The 10000-nt window shown below is 39.1% G+C and overlaps 1 protein-coding gene across 1 annotated transcript in view; it reads right to left on the bottom strand.

Moving 5' to 3' along the window:
- The window catches only part of LOC133542001 (phospholipase B1, membrane-associated-like), a 58024-nt gene that overhangs the window by 11791 nt on the left and 36233 nt on the right, over positions 1–10000 (bottom strand). The window contains exons 21-27 of the mRNA XM_061885763.1: positions 9821–9892; positions 9666–9743; positions 3535–3595; positions 3385–3443; positions 1356–1423; positions 1228–1271; positions 1044–1143 (exon numbers count right to left, since the gene is read on the bottom strand). Of these exons, the coding sequence (XP_061741747.1) occupies positions 1044–1143; positions 1228–1271; positions 1356–1423; positions 3385–3443; positions 3535–3595; positions 9666–9743; positions 9821–9892 (482 nt within the window). The remainder of the gene's footprint in view (positions 1–1043; positions 1144–1227; positions 1272–1355; positions 1424–3384; positions 3444–3534; positions 3596–9665; positions 9744–9820; positions 9893–10000) is intronic.

A 10000-nucleotide genomic window follows, 5' to 3' on the forward strand; every position in this document is an offset into this window, starting at 1 on the left:
CTCTTTCCAAACGTAGTGGTATACAAGAAAAGACTGGCTTTGTGGATGTTCTGCAAGAAACCGCCTTTTCTGCTTTCCTTGCCTTCTTTTTTCAACCTGTGGAAGTGTGTGGACTCAAATGGGAATTTGTGACCTAAAGAATTTGCAAAGAAGCCTCACCAAACGAGTGGTCAGCCGCTCATATTCAAAGCTAGATTGCGCTAAAAACGTTTGGGATGACGAGGATAGACTTTGCTTTGGATGAACAGCGGCGACTCAACATTAGTGTCCACAATGCTAAGGTAAAAGAGAACCGAGAGATTTTAAAAGATGTCATCAATGCGACCTGCTTCCTCGCCAAACAGCAGCTCGCCTCTCGTGGAAATGATGAGAGTCGGAGCTCTGCTATTCGCGGCAACTATGTTGAACTAAGACTTTTAAAACTGAAGGAAGTGAAAGTACCAGAAAGTGACGGCTATTTTTATACAGAAGGAACGGCGCATGGACTTCATTTATAAGGTAAGACGGCGATAACATTTTTTGTTTAGTTTTTGATTAATTGCACATTTTGTGGGCGAAAGTTTGTATGTGTAAAGAATGCAGTAATGAACTATCAAATGGCAAATAATCTGCGCAGAGCGCATACTGTATATTTGTAAATCTGATTCTGATTACGTCTGCTTCACCAGCTATAAACCTCACAGCACGTCACTGATATATACATATACATATATATGTATATATAAATATATATACATACATACATATATAGTAAAAAACAGTATATTTATTTTTTTAAATAAATTTTAGATGTCTTTTAATCGATTGTTACAAAGAATTGCGATTCAATCGGAAATTTGTTTTTTTTGACCCCCTACTTGTGAGTACTAAATATATTGACCTCTAATACGACACAATCGTCTTATGTATCAAAACATATAGCTTAAGTATTGATAAAATATTTAAGTCATATTCAGCAGGTACCTAAAGCATAACCCTCGCAGTATCAAAGTTTTACAGATAGAAAAATGAATCACAGTGGATCATCGATTGTGAGTACATACAGGGTCGTGGCTCCATCCTCAGCCATGTTGAAGCCCTTTTGTCTTGACCCCTGACCTTTGGAGAAGCCTTTCAGGGCTGAGTTGAACTTTCTTAAGATGTCTAGACAAGTGTAAGGAGAGAACGAACAGTGACATTACTGTGTTTTTAAACACTTGTTGAGTTGCTTGTTTTTTGCTGACATACTCGGCAGTGTCGTGACTGTGTCCAGAGTGTGGTCCCCTCCGATGCTGCAAGAAACCACCAATAGTCATTAATGTTAGTTACCAGTTATCAGGTGAGGTCTAGCATTCAGCCTCCCTGGTGTGCTTTACCTCCAAGACACTCCTTTATATTCTCTATTGAGGTCTAGCAGAGTCCTGGCCTTGGCACCTGTGCCTGCCTGTGTGGAGGACACATACGTGGACAACAGATGCTGCAGTTACACTAAATATTTGATATATTTATCATGAATTTCAACATAAAAGTCAAGCAGAGCCCAGTGTGCGCTAATAGTATAAAAACAATCATCAAGTTTGGGGCTAGGTCATTTAGTTTAAGTTTAAATTAAGTTTATTTCTCTTGTAGGTCAGGGATCTTCAACACTTTCCAGGCCAAGGAACCCCAAACTGATGGCGATACAGCGGGGGACCCTATAATTATTTATATCTTCACAAAATTGTGTTTTGAATTTAACTGGTCTTAATGATACCTTAGGCCTTTTTCCACCACAGAAACTTACTGGAACTTACCCTTTTACTCAGGTAAATAAATGAAGTACCCCCCTGAGATTTCACCAAAAACTAGCCGGGTAGATTTTATTCTAAGGAACTTTAGTCCCTAATAGTGAGGTGGGACTTTCGGGAAATTCTAGGAATCTTACAGAGGTGGGCTGTGCTATGGACCGCTGATTGTTCAAAAGGCAGCTGGGATATTTCTAAAACTTTGTATACGAGGTTACAGCCGCCATTAGAGTGTGCAAAATAACTTGTTCTGTCATATTTCTTGTGTATTTCTATTACAACATACTTGACAACGGAGAGAAAAAAAATAACAAAAGAAACTTTCGACTTGCATGAACTTTTGTGGGGCATCTTTGTGCTGAAGAACGCTGATTAATGGAACTACCTTACAGTGTTTTTACTCAGCTGTAGTCTGTAAACAAGTATGCAATTTGATGCAGTTAATGAATTTTGACCAACTTTATTTTAATGCACAATGCTATGAGAAGTGGACAAACTCTTACGAACGTAATTACAGGGGAATATTAAGTATTCAGCCGGACTTCAAAGCGGCGAGACGAGCTGCTCACTGGGACTCCGACCTCATAGTTTAAAGAGAAATGTGAAATAAAGGACAATTGAATAATTCAAATATTCACTCATACTTTGTTACATTCTGTTACAGGAGTCAACGACACTGCATTCATGTAGTTGCTAATACTAATGCGAAATACAATGTTTTTGTGTTGTTGCCGTGAAATAAACACTGACATTAATTCTTTATATATTGTTGTTTACAGCTCGAATGGCACTCATGAATTCATCATTTACTGACAGTACGACTTTCTGACTGTTGGACCCGGCCAAATATGTAAAATCTGGTACCCTTTGGTTTTACATCATATCGTTTTGTATATTATTGCTTTGTATTTCATTTGATTACACACTAGAGTAAAATAAATTGTCCTATTTTCCGTTTATTTTTACATTACTTTTCTCAGTGTAGAAATATACCAAACCACTCCTCCGTACGTCATGTAGGCTGATTTGTATAAACTACACTGAACTGTGAAATGCTCTTTACATTTTTCCAGTAAGTGAAGGTTTCTGAACTTTTGGTGGAAAAAGGCCTCTTGTTTATCCGTGGTTTCTAAGTTTCCTCTAGTTCTTTCTTTTGGTTGTGTCTTTTTAGGTCATCATACAAAACTATACACTTAAACGTAAACAACCAGCTGCAAGCTGAAAATGAGCTCCTGGCCAAATATGTGGAATCTGACAAGAGCGTTGTGATTGTCACAGCAGCAGCACCACCACCACAGGTAAATAAAGCTGTGCCGTGCTTAAATGAGTCTCTATTTTTATGTCCACTACAGCAATTTGTATCAAAGTTAATGTGTATTTTAAGACATTTATATTTGTGGAAAAATTGCTATCACAACCCCGTAGGAGTACCAGCCCGCTTGTTGAAGACCATGTTGTACAATAATGGTGGACAGCTTTCTGTATTTACTTATGTGACTGTTGGGTTTTGCAAATATAAGATCCATGTTGAGCTGAGTAGGAACCATGCAGTGGTAAAGCGCATACATTGATGATTTCTGTTTTTAAATTTAAATGAAAAAGAAAAAGTCGTCACACCAACCGTTACGGAGTCTCCTAATGCGGCCACCACTTTGATGTCCGCTGGTCTTAGCTTGTGAACTGTAAAAAAGCAATAGCGCGTATGAACTAGTGAACTTCCTGGCAGCGGTTAGCCATGCATTAAATGTTTGCATTTATGATACACTCTTACCTGATGTTGGCACAGTGTCAGATGGAGCTAGGTCCACACAGGAGAAGTCACTTCCCCAGTTCTGGAGAGAAAGAAACCATCAACATCGGGCTTGACCTATACTCAGTGGCCTAGTGGTTAGAGTGTCCGCCCTGAGATCGGTAGTCTGTGAGTTCAAACCCCGGCTGAGTCATACCAAAGACTATAAAAAATGGGACCCATTACCTCCCTGCTTGGCACTCAGCATCAAGGGTTAGAATTGGGGGTTAAATCACCAAAAAGAATTCCCGGGCGCGGCACTGCTGCACTGATCCCCTCACCTCCCTGGGGGGTGAACAAGGGGATGGGTGAAATGCAAAGGACAAATTTCACCACACCTAGTGTGTGTGTGACAATCATTGGTACTTTAACTTTAACTTGAATTTAGGCTAGGCCACCCCTTTCACCGACGCACCGACTCTCACACTGCTTTAAAATCATTGGGCGTCAGCGCATGTGCGAGATCCATTACTCTTCTGTTCCAGTTGAAATGTTTTCTCCATATGGTGGCTAGACTCACCCTTAGACGCAAGGTGAGGAGTTCAAATATCTGGGAGGATCTCGGGATAGGTTGATTGGCAACACTAAATTGGCTCTAGTGTTTATCTGTATTGGCCCTGCGATGAGGTGGCGACTTGTCCAGGGTGTACACCGCCTTCCGCCTGAATGCAGCTGAGATAGGCTCCAACACCCCCCGCAACCCCGAAAGTGACAAGCGATAGAAAATGGATGGATGGAGCTCAGATTGTGGAGCGGCCGGCCAAAAAGATAAGGGTTCCTGGTTCAAATCAATTCCAAACAGCATTTCAATGGCTTCGCTTTGCTATTGACATGCTAATGAATAGCATTAATGATTTTACATGGCGATTTCAACACTTCCAAATTTGTTACTACAACTAAGATACATGTTACAATCAAACAGCTTTTGCGTACTACAGTACTTACTTACAGTATTAAGACTTTTTAGGGCACAACAGACAGAAGAGACTGAACTGACCAACACACCAAAAAGCAGACTTATTCAACTGGCGGCCCGTGGGCCACATCCGGCCCGCCTAAGCTTTGGCCCACCGAACATCACCCAAATAGGTTGATGAAAACAATAAAACTTGGGTTGATCTTATATGCTGTATTCCCGCCACCCCGCGAGACATATGTGTCACGGTGAAGCAGCAGAAAAAGACCACTCATTCAACCTTGGAAAAAAAAATGTAATTGCAAAAATCGGACTTTTGTAAGAACAAAGTATGAATGTTCTACCCCCGAGCAAGCGCTCGAGTCACTGTTTTCTGTCGGACCTTTTAAGCGACAGACACATTATTTCGGACAAGCTGCAACACAGGTAGAAATCCCGGCATGAAAGCTTCATCACAAAACTTGGTCAAACATTTGTAAGTAGATATAATTTGTGTAAAGAGATATTTAGTTTGTTTTGTATTGAAATTGCTGTCTTTGTGATGTCATTTGTGTTCGTGGTCGTGTTATTTTTTTTACTCGGTACAGGGCGTCAACGCTAATAGTTATAGTCACATTCAGTGTTTGGTTTGTGAAAGTTCTGCAATTTCTATATACAGTTGTGTGTATATATTAACATTAAATATTCTATTTTGTTTATGTAAAATACCCAATGGTCATAATTTATGTAAAATACACAATGTACATTCTACTTTTGTTATGTTTATTTTATGTTTATTTTCAGCCTTGCAAACCTAATTGAAGTATGAAGTGTAAAGTAATTAAAACTAAAGAAATTAATTCAAAGGAAGGAAAATCAAGCCTCATCAAAAACTGGAGCTTCTTTTTCTTCATACTTATACTGTTAACTAGCTGCACATGCTAGAAACGAGTAGCAAGGGCAGAATATTGAATTTGACAGTGCAGTCTGAAAGCCAATGTGTTTACTTTGCTATTAAGTAAACGCAGTCTCAAAAAAATATAACCTGGGGAGGCACTTTCTGACGAAATATCCACATTTCGATGTCCGGCCCCTGAGCCCTTGGGCCCTTGAAATTTTTGCCCTCTTCAATGTGTAGTTGAATAGCCCTGCCATAAACTATACACTATTGCCTTCCAATGTCTTGGATTTGCAACTGTTACTGAGACTCAGAAATTTCAAACAAGATATAACAACTGTACAGCAGTTATTGTAATCAGCTCCTTTTTAAATGTTGCAATAAAAATTTAGATTTTATTATCAAACCCAGTTATTATTAACACACACAAAAGTACCAAACATTGGCACTGTTGAGTTCCGGTATCAATTTCCAGTTCATTTGTGAACGATACCAAGTGGATTCACCGAATTTACAGTGGGAGATGAGTAAAGATTGTTCTACTGCCATTCTACTACCGTGTGAGATGGGATTGTTTACTGTGGCTGCAATAAAAAACAAAAACAAATTAAAGCTGCAAGCAGCGATGGACTGGACCGACTTTTGCTGGTGTTTCCTGCCTTTACCCATTCAACACATCTTTACCTGCACATTACTTACCTTCCCTGCATCCTGGGGTCACACTGGTGCTTCTTTCTTTCACCCATACATGCTGGTGCTTCCTGCCATCACCCAGACAACATATCTTGACCTGCACATTATCTACCTTCTCTGTATCCTGGAGTCAAACTGGTGCCTCCTTCTTTCACCCAGTCAACATATCTTTACCCGAACAGTACCTACCTTCTCTGCATTGTGTGGTCACGCTGGTGCATCCTGCTTTTAAGCGGCCATCTTGAGATGGCAGCAGCGCAGCAGCACCAGCGCAGCAGTTCTTGAAGGCTCGTAAAATCAAAACCGGAGCAGTTAGAAAAATTCTTTACGCAACTTTTAATCAAAAGGGTTCAATCTCTTTCCTGTGCGAGTTTGAAGCCGACACAACCAACACGCTCAGAGGAGATGTTTGAAAAATGGTGACGGGTTTTTTACAAAACTTTTGTTTTGAAGAGGTAATTGCCAACTTCCTGTGGATTTTTGCTGAAAGATGTCAATTAATGAAATGTAGGTCTAAGTGAGACCTACATGGAGGTTTTTGTTTCATGTCTCTACGACAGTTTTGTGTGTGTTTTCTTCCCAAGAGCAGTTTTGTCTGTGTTTTATTCCTAGGGGGCGCTAATGCGCAGTTTTAAGTTTTGGGGTTTGGTTTTTTATTAGATCGCAATTTTCGCCAGTCCTGGTGTGTAGGTCCAGTTTGGTGAGTTTTGAAGCATTTTAAGGGGGTCAAATTACAGCTCAAAGAGACAATAATGACATTTTTTAGGAAACCTTTGATTTGAAGGGGTGTTTGGCAACTTGCTGTTGTTTTTTGCTGAAGGATGTCATATTATCAAATGTAGGTCTAAGTCAGACCTACATAGGGGTTTTCGTTTCATGTCTCTACGACATTTTTAACAGAAGTTACAAGCAGTTTTTGTCTTTGTTTTTTCCTAGGTGGCGCTACAGCGCAATTTTGAGTTTTAGGGTTTTTTTTTATTAGATGGCCATTTTCGCCAGTCCTGATGTGTGTGTAAAATTTGGTGAGTTTTGAAGCATGTTAAGGGGGTCAAATTACAGCTCAAAGAGGAGGCGGTATAATAATAATAAAACCTTAGAAATACAATAGGGTCCTCTGTCCCAAAGGGACATTCGGTCCCTAATGACAGCCCCCCGCTTAACATTAAGCAAGAGTTCAGATTAGCATTATTAAGTTTGAAGCCTAAACATGCAGCTCACTGCAGCCACTAAATGCAAGCAGAATCATCTCCTTTGTTTGTTGTAGAGTTTTTGTGCATCTGGTAGAGTGATTATAATTGTATTGAAGTTGATTTTGTTCATATAAAACAGAAATATTCTATGAGATAAGTTTGAAAGAATCAGTAGTAATTGTTTTTCATTAAAAAAAGGCTCAAACTGATGCACAGTGGTTGACAGTTTGAAATGTCTTTGTCCAAGGCTTTTTCCTTCTGATTAGCTACAACACAAGCAAAATTTGGCAAAAAACTAACAAACAAATCCTTGAAAAATATTGTTGAAGGAGAGTAACTTCATAAAATCTGACTAGTGACCAATGTTTACCATTTCTAAACATTTAAAATTGTACTATTAGCTTTATAAATATCGAAACTCATTAAATTATTTACACTTTTTCCTGTGTGTCTACCATTTTTAAACATTTTCAGTTTTACTGTAAGCTTTATAGACATGCAAAACTCATTTAATTATTTTCACTTTTTCCTGTGTTTTGAGAATCACAGACTGAACGTTGTTTAAATGTTGAAATTGGACCGTAGTAGTTATCACAGCTCATTTTACTTTAGTCTACTTTGATAAGGCGAAATATATAAAGAATATACATCAGCGCGTTGTACTGATAGATACATAAATATTAGGAAGTTTTCAATAGTAATTCAATTCGGGAGTGAGTGTAAAAAAAAATTATTCTGGCACAGAATATCATAGCACAGCATTAAGGAGGTACAAAAACCGTTTCCATATGAGTTGGGAAATTGTGTTTGGGGTAAATAAAAACAGAATACAATGATTTGCAAATCCTTTTCAACCCATATTCAATTGAATGCACTACCAAGACAAGATATTTGATGTTCAAACTCATAAACTGTATTTTTTTTTTTGCAAATAAGAATTAAGTTAGAATTTTATGGCTGCAACACGTGCCAAAGTAGTTGGGAAAGGGCATGTTTACCACTGTGTTACATCACCTTTTCTTTCAACAACACTCAATAAACGTTTGGGAACTGACGAAACTAATTGTTGAAGCTTTGAAAGTGGAATTATTTCCCATTCTTGTTTTATGTAGAGCTTCAGTCGTTCAACAGTCCGGGGTCTCCGCTGTCGCATTTTACGCTTCATAATGCGGCACACATTTTCGATGGGAGCCAGGTCTGGACTGCAGGCGGGCCAGGAAAGTACCCGCACTCTTTTTTATGAAGCCACGCTGTTGTAACACGTGCTGAATGTGGCTTGGCATTTTCTTGCTGAAAAAGGCAGGGGCGTTCGTGAAAAAGAAGGCACTTAGATAGAGTTCCTGAAGGAACTCTCCTGAAGGAATCAATAAAGTACTATCTATCTATCTAGATGGCAGCATATGTTGTTCCAAAACCTGTATGTGCCCTTCAGCATTAATGGTGCCTTCACAGATGTGTAAGTTACCCATGCCTTGGGCACTAATGCACCCCCATACCATCACAGATGCTGGCTTTTGAACTTTGCGTCGATAACAGTCTGGATGTTTCGCTACCCCTATGTCGAATATTTCCAAAAACAATTTGAAATGTGGACTCATCAGACCACAGAACACTTTTCCACTTAGAACACTTTTCCACTTTGCATCAGTCCATCTTAGATGATCTCTGGCCCAGAGAAGCCGGCAGCGTTTGTGTATGTTGTTAATAAATGGCTTTCGCTTTGCATAGTAGAGCTTTAACTTGCACTTACAGATGTAGCGACAAACTGTATTTAGTGACAGTGGTTTTCTGAAGTGTTCCTGAGCCCACGTGGTGATATACTTTAGAGAGTGATGTCGTTTTTTGACACAGTGCCATCTTAGAAATCAAAGGTCACGGTCATTCAATGTTGGTTTCGTGGAGTGATTTCTCTAGATTCTCTGAACCTTTTGATGACATTATGGACCGTAGATGTTGAAATCCCTAAATTTCTTGCAATTGCACTTTGAGAAACGTTGTTCTTAAACTGTTTGACTATTTGCTCACGCAGTTGTGGACAAAGGGGTGTACCTCGCCCCATCCTTTCTTTTTTGGGAAGCTGTTTTTATACCCAATCATAGCACCCACCTGTTCCCAATTAGCCTGCACACATGTGGGATGTTCCAAATAAGTGTTTGATGAGCATTCCTCAACTTTATCAGTATTTATTGCCACATTTCCCTACTTCTTTGTCACGAGTTGCTGGCATCAAACTCTAAAGTAAGTGATTATTTGCACACAAAAAAAATGTTTATCGGTTTGAACATCAAAATGTCTTTGTAGCATATTCAACTGAATATGGGTTGAAAATGATTTGCAAATCTTTGTACTCCGTTTATATTTACATCTAACGCAATTTCCCAACTCATATGGAAACGGGGTTTGTATATAAAAAAATAGTATAGTATGTGGTACTTACTTTATTAGGTGCTGGTGTCGGTGAAGGAGCAACATATGTATAATTGCTGTTGTGATATGTCCGAAAATATGGTGAAGTCTGTCAACAAAGTAAAAAAAATACATGACACACCGAGTCACTAGAAGCACATCAACGTCATCAACCAACTGACTTACCTTGCTCGGACATTTCAGTTCAATATCTGTGGAAAAATCCTGTTTGTTTGTCTTATTTCCCAAAGGTTCCAGCTGGGAAAACAGTCGAGAGACAAGCGTTTACCAGAAATGCACACAAACAAACTCAGGTTAAAGGGGCTGTTTGCAACCTGCACTACAATAAAAACATCTTAAACCAAA

This window comes from Nerophis ophidion, linkage group LG24, assembly GCF_033978795.1.
Source record: "Nerophis ophidion isolate RoL-2023_Sa linkage group LG24, RoL_Noph_v1.0, whole genome shotgun sequence".
Classification (NCBI taxonomy): Eukaryota; Metazoa; Chordata; class Actinopteri; order Syngnathiformes; family Syngnathidae; genus Nerophis; species Nerophis ophidion.